Below are 20,143 nucleotides of genomic sequence, written 5' to 3' on the forward strand. Positions count from 1 at the left end.
GATGCACATTCTCAATGAAATGAACGAACTGATGGCATTAGCTCCTCAGCTGTGGTTCACACCTAGTGAACCTCGCCTTCTTTCATGCTTAGTTGCATAGCAAACTAAATTCTGGATGAGCCCCCAACTGTGACTTAAATAAGTGCTGAAAATGCAGACGATGTAAATCATAGCTTTTGTTGTCTTCACAAGGGATGACACTTTGTTGTTTTGCTCTGAAGCACTTCAAAATTAAAAAAAATAAATAAATTTGCCCATGATACTATTAATTAACAAGGCAGATAGTAAGTAGGATGTACCTAGGTGCAAATTATGTTAAATATCAAGCTGAAACACAATATTAAATATTTCACTAAAAAAATTTATTATCTTCAAAATATTCACAGTAATTCAAAGGGTGGTGAAACCAGCTACTCTATTAAATGGTTAAAAAATGACCCCCAATATAATGGTTAGTAAATCTGCTATATAAAATTAAACAAATTAAAATAGCTGGAAAACACAGGCTGTGTTGACAACTAAACATTAAATGAAGATGAATTGCATGCCAACTCACACCTAAACAGAGTCAAACTGACATATAATGCTATAACCCAAGTGTTGATTAGTAGCTGAAATAATCTAAGTCTGTCACAGACAAAACATGTCAAAGTCCAACCTCAGTGCACAGAATCAGAGGCCCAAACTCACTTTGCATGATAATTCACAAGTTCCCAATCTGCTAGCAGAAAATAGAGACCTGACTAGTGCCATATTATTCCACAGTGAACTCACACAAAAGAATTCTAATTGCTGCTATCAACAAACCAAAAAAGTTTTATCTTCCACAACGAGTATGGCTGGAACATCACTCAGAGTCACATACATGTTGCCCCAAACGAATCAGTCTAAACACTGTCCTCAGGCAAGATGGCTGGTGCCATTTTATAGTCTCAGTTTATGCCTCCACAGGAAAATCCAGCATCCATATCACTTAACAAGTTTCACAGTTTCACAACCCTAATTTACATATGCTGATACATAAGTTTTGATTGCACCATTAAGATGTTTGCTAAAATTCTACTCCAAATTGACAGGTTACTGAGCCGTGTGGCTCGATCAGCGATATTCCCGCCGCCGGTTGCCGGTATGGGTCATCTTTCCAGTGGTGTGTGCGCTGACGCCACCTACTGGGCCATCGGGGAGTAAGGGGTAAGCTCTAGCAAGTAGCAAGGATTTTTGTTTGGGATGCCTAGCAGTAACGTCATTTGGGAAGTCTGGCGGACAGCACAGGCAGTGTGCTAGGCAGCAGGAAGAGCACATCTAAAAGGGGCTGTTTACCCGGGTGACGGCACCATAGCAAATATCGCCATTGTGGAAGCAGTCACATTACTGAGAAGCCGTTGGTGTATTTCACTTCCTGCATGTCTCCTGGCACCGAGATCTGCGGCGGCTGGCTTTGTTGAACAGGCAAGAGGGTAAGGGCCTTACTTGTGCTGTAAATTGTGGCTGGAATTGACGACTGGGTTCAGTGCTGTTGACTCTATTTTCTTGGCTAGCTGTTGCTACTCCTACTGAGTCTGTCCTCTAATGTGTTAATTTCAACTTGCTTAGCACACAAGTTTCTAGCAAGAGCTGTATGTGAATGATGACTAACATTTACTAGGGCCTGGAGTGCTGATATGTTCTGTTTGTAGACTGCTATTGTCAGTGTTAACCGCCATTCAAAACAGTTTGGCTGGTCCCTGTCTAAGTGCCGTCTGGTTATTGCATTTATGTCACATGATGGAGTTAAGCTGGCCAATTACTATAGATATATATGGATAAAATTTTCCCTGGATATATTTTGCTGTAAATTGCAATAACATTACTGTTACGTTTCTATCTGAAGTGACAGTGTTTCTGAGAGACACATGTCTAATTCTAAATGAGTAATTTCATAAATTTTTACAAGTTACTGAGAGGGCAGTTGTTATTGTGTGTTTAAATAGTTTGAAACTGATTCTGTTAATGAAAGTACAAGAATTCCTTCAATGACAGTATGTGGATATGGTAATTAATTCTGATTTAATCACAAATTTAAGTGTGGCTATTTGCTGTAAGTCACCTTGCGTTTTGCAACGCGGGGGAGGGGGGCGGTCTCAATATACTGTTAACCTGCATGCTAGTTACTAGCATTGGATTTCGTTTTATTGGGACTTCTGCCATTTGCCTTGATAGCGGGTGCAGGGTCCTGGGTTGCATTCTGCTTATGCTGTTGTGTATTTTCCACCCCTTTGCCTGCGTGTGCCGGCTGGCCATGTATCTAGCTTGCTTGAGGCTTAATGTATAATTGGCCTTATGCACATAGGATAATAGATTTGTACAGCTTAGCTGATGTTCATTAATAGGTTGATTAATTCTACAGATAATGTGCTGTAATGAATTACTGTGTTCCTAGTTACTTAAGGCAGATGTCAGTCTGTTGTAGATACCCAATAGTTCTGGGATTTTTCATGCCTATTCATGACCATTGCTTCTCCCGTTTGGGCGTCCGTGCTGAGCCTGTATTGGAAACAGCCGAGTGGGTGAGCATCTGTTTCTGGGCATAGTTTGTTGAATCCCACAAGGTTGCTTGGTCACATGAATGAAATTTTATATTTTATATCCTACATTGTAGGGTACCTGCCATTTAAGTATCATGGTTGTGTGCCATGGCATCAGATTTGTTGTTGCCTGTACTTTGAATTACTATGGTAATTCCAATCACTGCAGTAATGAAAGACTACATTTCCTCATAAAATTTTAGTAAATTGTTCTTCAGGTTGATCATATTTTTTGAGGAAATAATTTTTAACTCATTTCACTAAATGTGTAATAGGACATACGTGCCGTGATTTATGAATGTTTAAGTTTTGAAGTAACTTGCTCTCACCTAAACGGTAATTTTAAAAATGTGTTGATGGTTTTATTTGTTATTTGTCTTGTTTACATGTGCTAAATAAATGTTCAATGCAACTGTTGATGGTGATTGCCTGATGTGTCACTTGATCCAGTCCTACCACCCCACAGCCTATTGTGCTGAGCTTGCGTTGTTGTATTAAAGTTGAATTCCATGCTGTGCTGCCACATCAGTTACATTGTAAGTGGCGTGCACGTAAGTGGTGTTTATGAAATGAGTGGAGCCCGGAGCTATATCCAGATGGCTAAAAGAGCCACACGCAAATGGAAATGCTATCTGACATTAAAATCAAAGTAAAAGACTGGGTTGCCACCAACTCTAGTCACACAACAAACAAGAGGTTTGACTGAGCTGGAAAATTAATTAATTTAGCTACAAGAAAAAACTCATAAAAGTACATTCATTGTAATGTCACTCATAAAAAATGGGACGTAATTATTAATAAGATCCAGGGATTGTTCACATGAATCAAATATTAAAATAAAGTAAAACGTGTGCGAACACTGTGTAATAGAAGGCAGATTTCAGACTACCTAACAGATCAAAACGAAAATTTCTGTTCCGACACTGACAATGTTGAGTGTTTATGGAAAAAGTTCAAGGCAATTGTAAAATGCGTTTTAGACAGGTACGTGCCGAGTAAAACTGTGAGGGACGGGAAAAACTCACCGTGGTACAACAACAAAGTTAGGAAACTACTGCGAAAGCAAAGAGAGCTCCACTCCAAGTTTAAACGCAGCCAAAACCTCTCAGACAAACTGAAGCTAAAAGATGTCAAAGTTAGCGTAAGGAGGGCTATGCGTGAAGCGTTCATTGAATTCGAAAGTAAAATTCTATGTACCGACTTGACAGAAAATCCTAGGAAGTTCTGGTCTTACGTTAAATCAGTAAGTGGCTCGAAACAGCATATCCAGACACTACGGGATGATGATGGCATTGAAACAGAGGATGACACGCGTAAAGCTGAAATACTAAACACCTTTTTCCAAAGCTGTTTCACAGAGGAAGACCGCACTGCAGTTCCTTCTCTAAATCCTCGCACAAACGAAAAAATGGCTGACATCGAAATAAGTGTCCAAGGAATAGAAAAGCAACTGGAATCACTCAATAGAGGAAAGTCCACTGGACCTGACGGGATACCAATTCGATTCTACACAGAGTACGCGAAAGAACTAGCCCCCCTTCTAACAGCCGTGTACCGCAAGTCTCCAGAGGAACGGAGGGTTCCAAATGATTGGAAAAGAGCACAGATAGTCCCAGTCTTCAAGAAGGGTCGTCGAGCAGATGCGCAAAACTATAGACCTATATCTCTTACGTCGATCTCTTGTAGAATTTTAGAACATGTTTTTTGCTCGCGTATCATGTCATTTCTGGAAACCCAGAATCTACTATGTAGGAATCAACATGGATTCCGGAAACAGCGATCGTGTGAGACCCAACTCGCCTTATTTGTGCATGAGACCCAGAAAATATTAGATACAGGCTCCCAGGTAGATGCTATTTTTCTTGACTTCCGGAAGGCGTTCGATACAGTTCCGCACTGTCGCCTGATAAACAAAGTAAGAGCCTACGGAATATCAGACCAGCTGTGTGGCTGGATTGAAGAGTTTTTAGCAAACAGAACACAGCATGTTGTTATCAATGGAGAGACGGCTACAGACGTTAAAGTAACCTCTGGCGTGCCACAGGGGAGTGTTATGGGACCATTGCTTTTCACAATATATATAAATGACTTAGTAGATAGTGTCGGAAGTTCCATGCGGCTTTTCGCGGATGATGCTGTAGTATACAGAGAAGTTGCTGCATTAGAAAATTGTAGCGAAATACAGGAAGATCTGCAGCGGATAGGCACTTGGTGCAGGGAGTGGCAACTGACCCTTAACATAGACAAATGTAATGTATTGCGAATACATAGAAAGAAGGATCCTTTATTGTATGATTATATGATAGCGGAACAAACACTGGTAGCAGTTACTTCTGTAAAATATCTGGGAGTATGCGTACGGAACGATTTGAAGTGGAATGATCATATAAAACTAATTGTTGGTAAGGCGGGTACCAGGTTGAGATTCATTGGGAGAGTGCTTAGAAAATGTAGTCCATCAACAAAGGAGGTGGCTTACAAAACACTCGTTCGACCTATACTTGAGTATTGCTCATCAGTGTGGGATCCGTACCAGGTCGGGTTGACGGAGGAGATAGAGAAGATCCAAAGAAGAGCGGCGCGTTTCGTCACTGGGTTATTTGGTAACCGTGATAGCGTTACGGAGATGTTTAATAAACTCAAGTGGCAGACTCTGCAAGAGAGGCGCTCTGCATCGCGGTGTAGCTTGCTCGCCGGGTTTCGAGAGGGTGCGTTTCTGGATGAGGTATCGAATATATTGCTTCCCCCTACTTATACTTCCCGAGGAGATCACGAATGTAAAATTAGAGAGATTAGAGCGCGCACGGAGGCTTTCAGACAGTCGTTCTTCCCGCGAACCTTACGCGACTGGAACAGGAAAGGGAGGTAATGACAGTGGCACGTAAAGTGCCCTCCGCCACACACCGTTGGGTGGCTTGCGGAGTATCAATGTAGATGTAGATGTAGATGAATAAGAGCAGCTTGCAGCAACATTCCTGAAAACAAGATGTATTCTAAAGAATTTTTTTAAATAAAAAGGGAGCACTAATTATTGGATCTGTGCACATGGAAATGTTATGGATGTGCTACCAAGGAAACTACAAGGTAAATGGCATAGGTAAAGGAGATGTAACATCGGTATACTGGATAAGACTTGAAACAAAATTATTTATTTCTTAAGACATTGATATAAGACATCTATATAACTGCTGTTGCCTGGTAACTATGTATGATTGTTTGTGAAATGCTATACAATTCACAACAGAATCTCTTAATTTAGAATCACGGTCTTAATTAGAGGGGGACGGGAAAGGTTTAACACTCGCATTCAGACCCACATTCATGCAAAGAACACCAAGGATGGCCCCAACGACAACATGCAACAAAGTTAGGAGGTTTGTTCCGCTGTGTTGAGAAATGATTGAACAAAAGAGTACATCTGAATATCGTGGTTGCATTTAAGGTTGAACCTCAGTTTCGAGAAACAGCCTCAATGAGGGCCACACATACATGCTTAACATGAAATCACAAACCACAAATACAACTGAATAATCCGGACAGGATATATTTAATATTCCAAAATCAGAGCAATAAGTAAACTCTAGAACAGAGGCATGGGGCCACAGGAAAGTTAGGCTCACAGTTAACTCGTGTGGCCACTTGGTGTGTGGATACACAATTTCTACGTACCGTGGCCAAATTTTAACAACATTAAACCAAGCAGCTGCGAACAATTAACATTTTACAGAGGACACATTTGAATAGACAAAGGGTAATGGCAGAGGGCCAACAAACTCTAATATCAACCCACGTGGACAGTTTCCAACGGACATATAGTAATGAAACAAAAAAAATTCACAAAGAGGCAAAAATTATCAAGATTCGGGAAAGATTAGAATATATACACACACAGTCGCAGGCACACAAATATTCACACTGAACTGAGGGTGCACTTCCTACATGAGATTGCTTCAACATATGCAACACCTATATGCTACATTCTTCTTACGGACCAAACTCTGCATTAGGAATCAAACTGAAAGTCTGCAAAAACCTTGCATTCCTTGCTGTAACCCAGCAAAACAATCTTTGTAAGACAAAACATGAGGCCAAAAGCTGCACAAGGTGCAAGTTCAGTGAGACTGAATTACAAAAAGCTCCCTTCCTGCTATGAGACAAAGTGCCACGCAGTTAAATCAGCTCACCCTTCTTCGAAGAGACCTCACCTGCAGACCCTCGGAGAGCTGGAAGCAGACTGCCCATCTCATGTTAAAACTTCTCCCACACAACCCAGTGGCCAGGAAAACCCAGAAATCAGGCTTCCACCACCAACCTAACACCTGTAACTTTCACACAAAGGGAACAAACCTCTTTGCCTACCTGAAAACTACAAGGTGTGACCATTCTATAAGACTACCACTGATTCTATGCAGCAGACTAAACCACCATACAGCAAAATGAAACACACAAACATTCATTCATTCACACATGCCAGAGAGTTTTGGAATAGGATAACAAGGGATAAACATTTTATGGAATCATAGCTGTGAGTTGGGTTGCATATAAAAACATGGAAGACTTATAATGGCATTATACATGCATTTGCAAGTATGAAAAGAACCAACATAAAAGCCATATGATGCTTACAAATCATAGAAAGAAATAGGCTATGGCCAGATTGAATCATAGCTCAGTCTTCTCTAGTACAAAATTTAGCAAAAAAAAGAAACACACAAATTGTTCTGTAGGATGCAAAGTGCACTGGAAAGCAAATAAAATTATAATGAAAGGGGACTATAAGACCCTTTCAACATTTAATTGTATGTGCAATAGTTTGCCTAATATTTAAGTTTAAACAATTGAAAAACTTCGTTACAGTGCTTGAAAACAGTTCATGCTCTTCATGCTGTCAAATATTACAACAATTATAGATATGGCACCACTTCCTCATCAGATTTTTACTGGCCCATCTGCTGGTCACCAGTCATCCACAGGACTGATGGATGTCCCACCTCAGCTCAGGGAGCTGCTGCTAGCCGATAGCTGACACACCCTCACTCAGGTCCAGACCAGACCATACCCATGGTCAGCCTCTTCATATCAGAGTGCACATCATGCAATGCCACTCATGTTCTAGCTCACACCTCTTGCTTTTCAACAGTCCATCATGCCACAACTGGTTCCTTACTTTTCTTGTACTTGGATGCTGCAGCTTTCTTTCTTGAAGCAAGCATTTTTGTAAGGAGCACCACTCTCATCAGAACTGTGCAACTGTTCACCAGAAGTTCCCTTCTCATCAAATAACTTCAAAGGCACAGTCTCTTTGTCAGCAGATAATGCCTCTCCACTAATGGTAATATGGCAAATAGCGAACTTTTTTTTTTTTTTTCAAAAATCCTACTGTCCATCACTGGCAATAAATTCTGAATATTCTCCAACTATTTGGCACTGAAATTGCGATGCTTATTGTTGCACTATTCACCCAGTAATGGACAAACATTTTTCTCTTGAATGTTCATGCAACAAAAATAAAGCTTGCTCATCATTGTCTTCCTTAGTTTTATTCCACCTCCACCAGCTTGGAAACTACACCACTCCTTCAGTTTTTCTTCCAATCTGCAACAGTACTTTTTCCTACTCCTGATTACAAAGCAACAGTTTTTGCTGCTAACCCAGAATCCCGTTGCATTACAGCACAATTTCTAACCCATAGTCACTACATTTTTTAAAATTTTATCAGCCACTTTGAACTCTTTAATTAAAATACAAAGTACTACACAAACAACAACCTCTTCATGGGCCGCATGGAGGAGGCTTTCCTGAAGACCCAACAGCTGCTTCTCCTGGCCTGGTATAGGTTTATAGATGACATCTTTGTGGTCTGGACTCATGGTGAAGAAACACTCCTTAATTTCCTCCATAACCTCAACTCCTTTTCGAATCTGAATTTCACCTGGTCCTTCTCCAAAACCCAAGCCACCTTTCTGGATGTTGACCTTCATCTTGTTGAAGCTCACAACCACACCTCTGTCCATATCAAACCCACAAACAAACAACAGTACCTTCACTTTGATAGCTGCCATCCATTCCACATCAAACGTTCCCTTCCCTACAGCCTAGGTATTTGTGGCAAACGTATCTGCTCCAGTGATGAATCCCTCAACAATTACACCAATAACCTGACCAGTGCTTTCCTCTCCTGTAACTATCCTGCAGACCTTATCCACAAACAGATCTCCCGAGCAATACAAAAAAAATGGTTCAAATGGCTCTGAGCACTATGGGACTTAACATCTATGGTCATCAGTCCCCTAGAACTTAGAACTAGTTAAACCTAACTAACCTAAGAACAGCACACAACACCCAGTCATCACGAGGCAGAGAAAATCCCTGACCCCGCCGGGAAGAGCAATACATTCCCCCCCCCCCCCCCCCCCCCCCCATCCAACAACAAAGTTCCTACCCCCAGACCACACAGAGGCATCCCCCTTGTCACCCAATATTATCCTGGCCTCGAATACATCAACAAATTACTCCGCCAGGGATATGACTTTCTCAAGTCAACCCCTGAAATGAGATCATCCCTTGACAAAATTCTCCCCACACCACCCAGAGTTGCCTTTCATCGCCCCCCTAACCTCCATAACATCCTTGTTAAACCCTACAATATTCCCAGACTACCTTCTCTACCCAGCGGTTCCTACCCCTGTAACCGACCCCGCTGAAAAACCTGTCCCATGCATCCCCCCACAACCACCTACTCCAGCCCCGCTACTGGTAAAACATACACAATTCAAGGCAGGGCCATGTGTGAAACTACACATGTGTTTTATCAGCTGACACGCCTGCACTGCACAGCCTTTTACATCGGTATGACAACAACTAAACTGGCTGAGCGCATGAACGGACACAGACGAACTGTCCGCCTAGGAGATGTCCAATACCCAATAGCGGAGCATGCCCTCCAGCATAATTCTAGGGACCTAGGAACCTGCTACACCGTATGTGCCATTTGGCTTCTCCCACCCAACACCAGTCCCTCTGAACTGCGGAGATGGGAACTTGCACTCCAACACATCCTTTCATCCTGCCATCCCCCTGGACTGAACCTACACAGTACTTACAGTAGAATATCTTTGGCTTCCCTCTGACAACCATGCCTCCATCCTTGCTACCCTCCCTGTTTTCCTTTCCCTGTTGCTTCATAACATGGGTTGTGAGTAACTGAATCCACTTTCCCTTCTTTCCTTTCTTTCCCCTCTCTCCTCCCTGATGAAGGAACATTTGTTCCGAAAGCTAGGAACGTAAATTTTCGGTTCTGTTTTTTGTGTATCTATCGGCTGTACTGAGCTGAGGTAAGTACTGGCTAGCCCCTCTATCTCTTTGTTAGTATTTGTTTCACATCTTTATATGAGATTTTCCATTAATCATTTAAACAACAATTTAATAACACACACGCTTTGGATGTCTGATATGCGTCTCAAGAAACAAAGAATACACAAACAACAGAGCTGGCCTGTATGTGTGTTCACTGTTGTTTGTGAGCATGGGAACTGGGCTTGTAAGTATCATTTGTTGAAGAGTAATTCTGGTAATTTTTTCAATATTAACAGTACAGAATCTACCTTACAGTTGTGACTTCAGATGTGCTAGAAGCTCAAGATACATAAAACATCTTGAAAGCAACAAAGCATTGTAGCTGTGTAGCTGGCAGCCGCTAGCTAAGGATTTAAGAGTACAGCATGTACAGTAAATTAATCCTCATTTTATCACAGAGAAGTATTATTTTGATATTAATTAAGTAGGACAGATTAAGTAGCCTGGATAGCACAAGACCAGACAGTCATGAGCCGGATAGGTGAGATTCTCCTGTACAGTCTGACATTTGTTATGCATAAATTTATGAAAAGTATAATGTCTGAGTCACTGTACAAAATATAGCAACTAAGGCTCTACTTTTTAATTACCTTTTTTCATGTTACAAATTTGTTTCCTATTTTCTTCAAGACCTTTGGACAGCGTTTCCTCAAATTGCTTTTCAATGTTTTTTTGTGAGGCTGACAATTCTTCTGTCACCTTCTGCATAAATAAGTGACTTACATAATACCTTGTAACACAAAATTCTTCTTTGAAATATAATATATATACACCAAACTACATCCATGAATAAATCCTTAAATATTGATTCTTGCCTACGGGGGTTCTGTTTGCTGTAAGACTATTCTATATTTCTCAAAAAGCATTTCACGGTATAATCTTATTCAAATGAATATTAACACAACTTTGAAGCTACATATGAACAGATAAAAGAGCAGAATGAGATTTTCACTCTGCAGCAGAGTGTGTGCTGATATGAAACTTCCTGGCAGATTAAAACTGTGTGCCGGATTGAGACTCAAACTCGGAAGTGAGTTCGAGTCTCAGTCCGTCACACAGTTTTAATCTGCCAGGAAGTTTCAGATAAAAGAGCAATTTGTAAATAGGTCTCTGTCTTCTGTGTTTTAAAGAATCCCTTGATCAGTGAAACACATAATCAGGCAATGAGAAAATGCTGCAGGGAAGTGTGAGTCAAACCAAATAATACATAAGGCAAGATACAGATTCCAAGAAATAATTCTTAATTAATACAGTAGTCGGTTTCAAACCAAATAATGCATAAGGCAAGACACAGATTCCAAGAAATAATTCTTAATTATAACAGTAGTAGACTAACATCAAAGTTTGTAATTCCAGGAGGTTACCAACAACAAAATACAAGGAATAGAAGTGTTTGTTTTTCACACTGTAGATCACAACTGCAACAGAAAAACCAAAAAAACATACACAAGAATTAATTATGCACTGTTGAAAATGCTGATATTCACAATAAGCATCACTTGCAAAATTCAGTAAAGATAGTGGCCTTGATTGACATAGTGATTAGTAAACCACTGCACAGTATTTAACAGAGAATACTTTAACAGAGCACTTTTCACATAGTATTCTTAATAAGACTGACAGAGAGAAAGATCAATTATGTCATCACTGCAGTATCACAAAAACACAAAGAATATACGTGTGAATTTTAAGCACAATGCATAAAAGCAAAACAGAATTAAAGAAAAATCATTAAATCTCAACAACTCATGATAATTTTCTTCAGACACTTTACAAGCCAATGGTTTACTCAGTAGCACTTATACCAGCAAGTTGATTTGTGCTTTTAAATTGTTTGAATCTGAATAATGCTTATGAACTTTCCTGCAATTTCAATATACTTCTTGCTTCTTGTTATTTTTTTTTTTCACAAGTATTTGTTGTAAGGTGGACAAACAACACAACCAAGAATGTTAGTTATTAGACTGTGGCATGTATACCAATCACCGTCACACACACTGAACACAATACAATAAGGAAAATGTATTCAAGCAGTAATAAAATGATAACTGAGCATGAGCATAGCATGGCAGGGTTTATATAAGCACTTGCCCATGGCAGGCTCTATCAGAAGTTCGCAGTATAGCTCTTTTGCAGCACACTCTCATGGATGACAACACACTACTAATGCATGCAGCTTTCAAGTGTCTGTGCATTACTTCACGCCTCTTCCCTTGGGGACCATCTCAGATTTGTGAGATGTCCATGACGTCTTCCTCTGCCAGACTGTAACTGAGATGATATGATGACACTGGAGCGTATGGTCAGAAGTATTTGGGGCACAGGCAGAGTCACAGTGACATCAGCATCAGCTCCATGTCCACATCAGGTCCAGGGCCTGGTGGTGGTGGTGCCCCACAGGTGCCAGCTGAGCCAGAAGAGACAGCTCCATTGTGAACGGTGGTTGCATCGGTACTGGTAGCAGTATTGGAGAAATTGCGCTGTGTTCTTCCAATGGTGATGGGGGACCCCTTGTATGTCGTGGCAGGACAGGAAACCGGCTGCATCAGGTGATTCAATGAGGAATACAGATTGTCATGGTGACATTAGTGTCCCAGGTGGGGTTATCCAGTCATTCACATGCAGATGCAACTGGTCATAATGATGTGCACAGAGGCCCTCCTCTGCACAGACCACCCAGGGCCAGAAATGGGATCACAGCTGCATGGGTTGGCATCCCTGGCTGGACCACGGGAGATGCAGGATCATCTGTTGTTGATGCCCATGGAGCATTTTGGTGGGGCTGTTGTCGCTGAATGGTGTGAACTGCTAGGAAGACAGAAACTGATTCAATGCAATGTTGGACGGGGACCAAGTCATGATGTACTTTCTCAGTGACATTTTGAATGTTCTAACCAACCTCTCGTCCTCACCATTGGACTGTGGGTGGAAGGACAAGGCAAAAATGTGGTGAATCCTATGGCCGTTGCAGGAGGAAGCAAACTCCTGTGAGACAAACTGAGAGCCATTATCAGAGATCAACATTGCCGGAAGTCCTTCAATGGAAAATTTTTTTTGACAGGACTGTCATGGTGGGAGACACCAAAGTTGATGGGCAATGAACAACATATGGGAGCCGAGAGAAAAAAATGCATCAATTACTATTAGCCAATAAGCATTAAAGAAAGAGACAGGAAAAATCGATGTGGAGAGGGTCCCAGGCATGCAAAGGTTGTGTCCATGAAAACAACATCACCCATGAGGCAGATTACTGTGATGCACATTGGGAACATACTGTAACCAAACAAATGACGTCGCCTTCCAAACCAGGCCAAAAGCATGACGGTAAGCTAATGCCTTGGTACGTGACACCCCCTCCCCGTACATTCAGTGTGCAGCAACCAAAAGATAGCCAAATGGAGAGCCAAGGGAACCACCATGCAAGGAGCTGAATAGTTCATATCAAGAAGTAGAATGCTGTCAGTGACAGAGAAATGATGTCAAAATGTATAGTAGTTATGGAAGGGGTTGGATGCCTGTGATGGAAGCACCTCTGGCCAGCCATGTTGTGCACAATGTACCTCATTCCGTAAAATCAGATCAGTTGCTCTAGCCTGTGCAACCTAAGCACTAGAGACTAGAAAACTATTAACAGTTTTTTGAGCGTATTCATCAATGTGGAAACAGAGTAACCCCTCCCAATCAAAAACTGGGTCCAGACTGACTCGAAGGCAGGAGAGAGTATCAGCAGAGGCAGAAGTGAACCTCGTAGTTGTACCAAGAGAGGAACAGGGAGATGCACTGCTTTGTCTGGCAACGACACTGAGGGATTAAACAGCAAAACTAATGGCTTGTGATCTGTGATGAGATGAAATTTTACACAATACGGGAAAACATGTACTTCTTTAAGGCATAAACAGTGCCAAGGGCTTCTTCTCTATTTGTGAGTATCTAATCTGAGCCAAATGAAGCATTTAGATGTGCATGCAATAAGCCACTTGGAGCTATCAGAACTTTTATGAGCTAACACCAACCCCAGCCCATGCTGGGACGAATCTGTTGCTAACACTAAATGTAGGCCCAGGTTAGTATGCTACGAGGCAAGCTGCAGATCATAACAGAGACTTCATTTTGGAAAATGCCGTTTCACATGCCTGTGACCAGTGGAAAGACATGCCCTTATGCAGTAAGGTATGTAACGGTTGCGTAACTGATCTCACCCTGAGCAAAAACTGACGATAATAAGTAATCTTACCTAAAAACCCTGAAGTTCTTTGACCAACATAGGATGCAGGAGAGCCACAATGGTAGAGAAATTCTGATGAAGGGGTTTGTACCAGATAAACAAAAGGTTGAAAGAAGTGGCACTTTTCCAAATTGCATTTTAATCTGGCAGTCTGTAACACTAAAAAGAGCATATGTAAGTTGTTGAGATGTTCAGCAGTGGAACAGCCAGGGACCAAAACATCATCCAGATGGTTGGCACAGCCAGGAACAGACCTCGTGAATTGTTTGAGGAACCATTGAAAAATCGCCAGGGCACTGGCCACATCAGATGGTAACTGCATGTATTGATACCAGCCAAAAATGTGTCTTAACAACCAAGAACTGTTAAGAGTCATCATCAATGGGAAGCTGCAAATATGCATTGTAAAGGTTGATCTTGGGAAAGTACTGATCACCAGTGAACTTAGCGAGGAGTTCGTCAGGGTGCAGCAAGGGATACATGTCAATGATAGACTGAGCACTGACAGAAACTCTGAAATTGCCACAAAGGTGTAACCGCACCAGAAACTTCTTGACAATGATTAAGGGGGTAGTCCAGTCACTGGATGCGATCAGTTGGACAACCCTGAACGACATGATATGAGTCAGTCGAGCTCCACCTTCACTTGGTCATGAAGCACCATTGGTACTAGGTGAGTTCAAAAGAAACAGGGTCTCGCCAAAGGTTTCATGGTGATGTGGACTTCGAAATTATTGCCACAACCCAAGCCAAAAAAAAAAAGGTAAACCTGAAAAGGAAAAAGCCATCCAAACCAAATAAATTTTGGGTGCATGCATTGTTCACCACCAGAAAAGTCTACGTATGAACCATGGATTTATATGTGACTGGCACAGGGAAACTACTTAATATCAGAATGCTTTGATTATTGTAGGTGACTAATGTATGTGACACTGGCGCTAAAGGGGGAGAACCAAAGTCCACGTACATTTGCAAGTTGAACAATGAAATGGCAGCACCAGTGTTGACTTGCATATGCAAAACCTTCTGATAAACCTTAATGTCAATAAAAAGCTTACTGGGCGCAATTCAGATTGTCAATACAAATTTGACATCCATGTCAGCATCTGCAATAGGCTGTTGGAATTTTGCATTACGAGCAGGAGCAATGTGGCCCATTTTGTTACACTGATGAAAAATGGCCCACCACTTAGTACAATCAGGCCTACCATGAGTGACAAAACATGACGGACAAGAGGGAGGCATGGAGCACTTGTGTTAGTGTTCGTTACTGGACTTGCTGTGCTGCTGCTGCTGCTGTGGCCGTGGCTGCCGCAGTGAGTTGGGTGAGCTGCCACTATCGTCTCCCTGTGAACTGTCCAAAAAACGGTGGGGGAAACAGACTGAACTTCTGCAACCTCACATCATGATTCAATTTGGGCACCCACAGCCCGTGAAACCTCAAACAATTGTGCAATAGTCAGAATTTCTGAGAGGGAGAGGTTTTCACATTGAAGGACCTGCTCACAAACCTCATGAACAGTGGCCAACCAAATGACAGCATCACGAAAATTTGGGTGGCGTACAACTTCTTATGTACGTCTATTACAAAACAACAATGATGGCTTAAAATATGAAGCTCAGCTCCCCCAGACTTACAGGAATGTTCCGGTATTTTGCAACACTGATAGAACTCAACTCGAGCTGCAATGATGTGTGTCCATTAACAGCAATATTTCAAAAGAAGGTTGTACATGTTATCAAAAGAGAATGAGACAGATCCAGCAGGGGGCCAGTTGGCAAAGAACTTGATACATGCAAGAGAAAGTATGGTATAAAGTAACATCAGTCATTTTTTGTACACTCACCATTCTTCAGCAGTCTCATTGTAAGCTGAAAACAGTGAGGGATAAATGATCAGGGTAGTGACAGGCAAAGTAGGAGATGCAAGGGTGACATGGCAGGTGGCGTAGATTGAGACAGACCAGAACTGGCAAAAACAGAGGCAAGCATTTGCAATACCTGGGTCACTGTGGGGAACACCCCATGCTGTTGACTGAAAAGCTGCAATGCCACAGTGAGAACCACTTGTTGATCAACCAACCGGTATAAAAACTTATCAGTAGCACCATCAGACATTTTAGACACAATGGAGGACCAACCAGAGACTGAAAACTGTGCAGAGAACAATCCCATCCTCATAGGCACTTGTGTTGTAATGTGAACACACAACACAACCAAGAATGTTAGCACAACTCTATTAGACTGTTGCATGTATGCCAATCACCATTACATACACCGAACCTAGTAAGATAAGGCAAATGCATGCAAGCAGTAATAACATAATAACAGTGCAAATGTAGCTTGGCAGGGTTTAAATAGGCTCTTGCCCATGGCAGGATCTATTGGAAGTTCATTATTTACAAGTCAATACAACAGTTGCTGAGTGCAACAGCCTTCCAAATGGAAAGTAACCTAATGAGTTCACAATATTGCTCTTTCACGACACATTCTTGCAGATGACAACATACTGCTAATGTGTTTGGCTTTCAAGTGTGTGCACATTACTTCTGTATTCTTTAATGTATGTATGGAAATTTGATTGTCAAAACTCAGTCATACTGGATGGCTCAAACTTAAAATTTGAAATTCTACTCTAAGACATTGTATCCAACATATATTGTCAACCAAAGCCATGATAGTTTGGAACTCTGCTTCATCTGTTGAAGTTGTCACAAGTTGTTGCTTTCAAATGTACCAGACAATTGATCCTCCTCACACATCATATTTCACCATTTTCCAGTGGCTCACCACTGTTTTATTACTAAATCTAATTAATTGATAGAAAACTTAATATCAAAGTGAGATGTTATTATTAGGTACAACAGACTTTGATTAGCTACTTCATAGAGTTCAGTTTTCTTCAATAATTCATTGTTCAGAAGATTTTCACTGTGTGTCACCATTCCACATTCCATATGTGCAGCTATTGGATTCAAACTATCATACTTACTATGTATTGGGATTTCCTCTGTTTAAATAGCTTTATTTATTAAAATTTCTAGTGAATTTATTTTGATTTCCATTCTGAGATATCTGATATTGAACCAACCTATCCAATGCTGTTTTAAAGTATTGGTTCAACTTGTTCCAATCTTAAGTACTGCTGTCTGTCTTCTTTCCAATAACTAATCCACCATCAACAAACAATTGTATAATGAAGCTACAGTTTTCATTTCAATAAGAATGATAATCATCATCAGTATGTATAAATCCCACCATAATCACATTTATGAGAATTTCTCATTTCAGACTTTTGAAGCAAGTTTTATGGCACAAAAAATCCTTTTCAGCTCATAAAATACTTGTACTGTGGTTGAATCCATCATGTCTAAACATGTAAATTTCTTCTTGCAGATCACTAAATGCATTGCAAGTTGTTATCACAATGCAAGACTGAGAAGCAATCCAACTGATAACTAAAAGCTTCTTAATAGTCTAGTCCTCCAACCTGCACAAAACACCTTGCAACTAATTTGGCTTTATAACATCTATCTTCCCTTTGATGCCACATCCAGCAACAAGCTAAAGGTTTTAAAAACTTTGGAATTTTTACAGGAATCTGTGTTTCAGTTTTGAGAGTGATTTTTATTCATCAGATTTTGCTTCTTACCATTTTTTGTCTTTCACAGCATCTGAGATGAAAATATCTTTAACTATTGATATCACTTCAAAATCTGTGATTATACTGCCTTGTAAAAGATCCCACCTGTTGCCTGCAAATTTGACATGTATTTTCTGTTTTTGTCTATCACATAGTTTCAGTGGTGATATTTTATTTTGAGTAATATAATCAGTTGTCTCACTGCACTCTTCAGGTGTGCCGTAATGTCAATTACCAAGACACAACTTTTTTAAATATTCGAGTTCATTCATGTTTTATCTTGTGAAAGTTTAAACTTCAGGCAGTTCTTCTTTGTCTTTCAGTCCTTCAATGAAAATAACATTATCAGAGGCAACAATGTCTCTGGGAGGACCTCACTATCGATGATAAATAATATTAGGCAAATAAGACCATTTGGCAGCAATAAGAGTTTAGCCCTCCTGCATGAAGGATTATCTTTGACATTCTAGCTTGCACAGTTAACTATGAACAACTACTGTGCCCATGTGTTGTATGCCCATTGTTGGTGATAAAGTATGCCCTTACAGCATTCTCCAAAAGAATCACTACAGTGATGACCCCAAAATGAATAGCAGCACTTACATCAACAAAACAATGCACATTGTCAGATAGTGTTTGCTTCAACAATGGAGTCACTCCACCACTATCATCTTTTCGAATACTTTGGATGAAACAGTGACTCACATAACTTATTTTTTTCTTCCCCCACCCGGATTTGCATGAAACACAAAAGTGACATTGTAACATGTCTTACTGTTGTCAGTAACAATGGTGAAGGTGTGCACAAACAATGTGAAACCCATTCTGACCTCCTCATTAATTTTGACGCTGAGGCAAATCTTGCTTCACATCAACAAGACAATATTTGGGCAACTAATTCATGTCCATACAACAACACCTTGTATGATTTTACTGTTCCATCCATGCTGGAAATAACTCAGCCAAATGTGTTCATAATCCAATGCAGGGCCCAGCCAACTGGGTCACAAGAAAATACTCTGTCTGCCACCATAGATTCTTGCCACCAGCATATCCCTGGCATATCACACAGGCCACAGCCACAAGGAGACACTGACACTCTAACATTTACATAGACTCACGAGAGTGACATCAGTAGTGACCGCTCTAGGAATGATAACTTTCAGCCAACTACAATTGTCACATGCACTGCCAACAATAACATTTTTCACAGCAGCTAGGGATGCAGCCACGGCCGTGTTGGTTTCACCCCATGATTGATCTGGCAGTCAGGCTCATAACTGCACCATGCCGTGCAACAACCAACTGTGACACAGTCTGCAACAGGTGATACTGATCACAGTGCACAACAAAGCCACCTACAGCTCAAGCACATGGTCAAAACTAGTGTTAACACCTTCTACAAGTGACAAGAGTAGACTGTATGCATCCCACAATGGCACTGAAGTCATCACCACTCCCATGGAATAGCCACAAATGGAACATATGTCTGTCATCCAACTGCATGCCACAAACAACACTCAGTTTTCAGGAAAAATTTCCATAGCACTTTGTGGTTGCAGTTGTCCATGACTCAGTCTTCAGTGTGAATTTTCCCTACAGATTTCAGCTCTCTCTTCACCTAACAAAGGTATACTCACGCAAATCACAGTGGAGAGTTGGTACCTGGTATCAATGGAAGACTGCCAGCACTTTCACGTGTAGCTTTGGAGAGGGCTATTCCAGTGCAACCCCTTCCAGTCTCTACTTACGACATGTGTCTATGAACACTTAATGGCTGTTTGGCCTTAGAATCTGAATTAGAAATGGTGACACAGCATTATGAAGAAGTGAAAAAGATCAGGCAACATGACAAGAATTGAGATTTGAAAACTCAAGAACTTTCATTAGGAAGGAAACTGAATGCTGTGCTATATTACCTACAGCAGTTACAATGGGCACAGCACCACCACCCACAAATTCCAAGCTCAAAAGAAACTACACTCATGGCAGTCACTGCATACCCCACTGCACTACTCACCAAAAATGCAGATCAGTATGGTGCACTTGTCTAACAATGTGCATGCATCTGTTACACCTGCCCCCCATGTTCCCCACGCACAATGTGTGCAACTTGTGAACATGGAGGTATCAGACATGACAGAGTGCACAAAATTAACACCATGCCAGGCCCACTGTCTCTTTGCATCACCTCAATCCTGTCTGGATTTTGCAACAGGTACGCAATACACGTGGCACAAACACCAACTGGACACAAGACAACGTGTAAGAAGACAGATATGACAATGCATCACCTCATAAACATTTAAGAAAGGTCATCTAGGCTGAAATTAACTTGGATCCATTATTCAGATT

The 20,143-nt window shown here is 41.0% G+C and overlaps 1 protein-coding gene across 1 annotated transcript in view; it reads right to left on the reverse strand.

Moving 5' to 3' along the window:
* LOC124596338 (SUN domain-containing protein 2-like) overlaps positions 1 to 20,143 on the reverse strand; it is a 170,604-nt gene that overhangs the window by 82,132 nt on the left and 68,329 nt on the right. Inside the window, exon 3 of the mRNA XM_047135441.1 lies at positions 10,511 to 10,622. Within this exon, the coding sequence (XP_046991397.1) occupies positions 10,511 to 10,622 (112 nt within the window). The remainder of the gene's footprint in view (positions 1 to 10,510; positions 10,623 to 20,143) is intronic.

Source organism: Schistocerca americana, chromosome 2, assembly GCF_021461395.2.
Source record: "Schistocerca americana isolate TAMUIC-IGC-003095 chromosome 2, iqSchAmer2.1, whole genome shotgun sequence".
NCBI classification, from domain to species: Eukaryota; Metazoa; Arthropoda; class Insecta; order Orthoptera; family Acrididae; genus Schistocerca; species Schistocerca americana.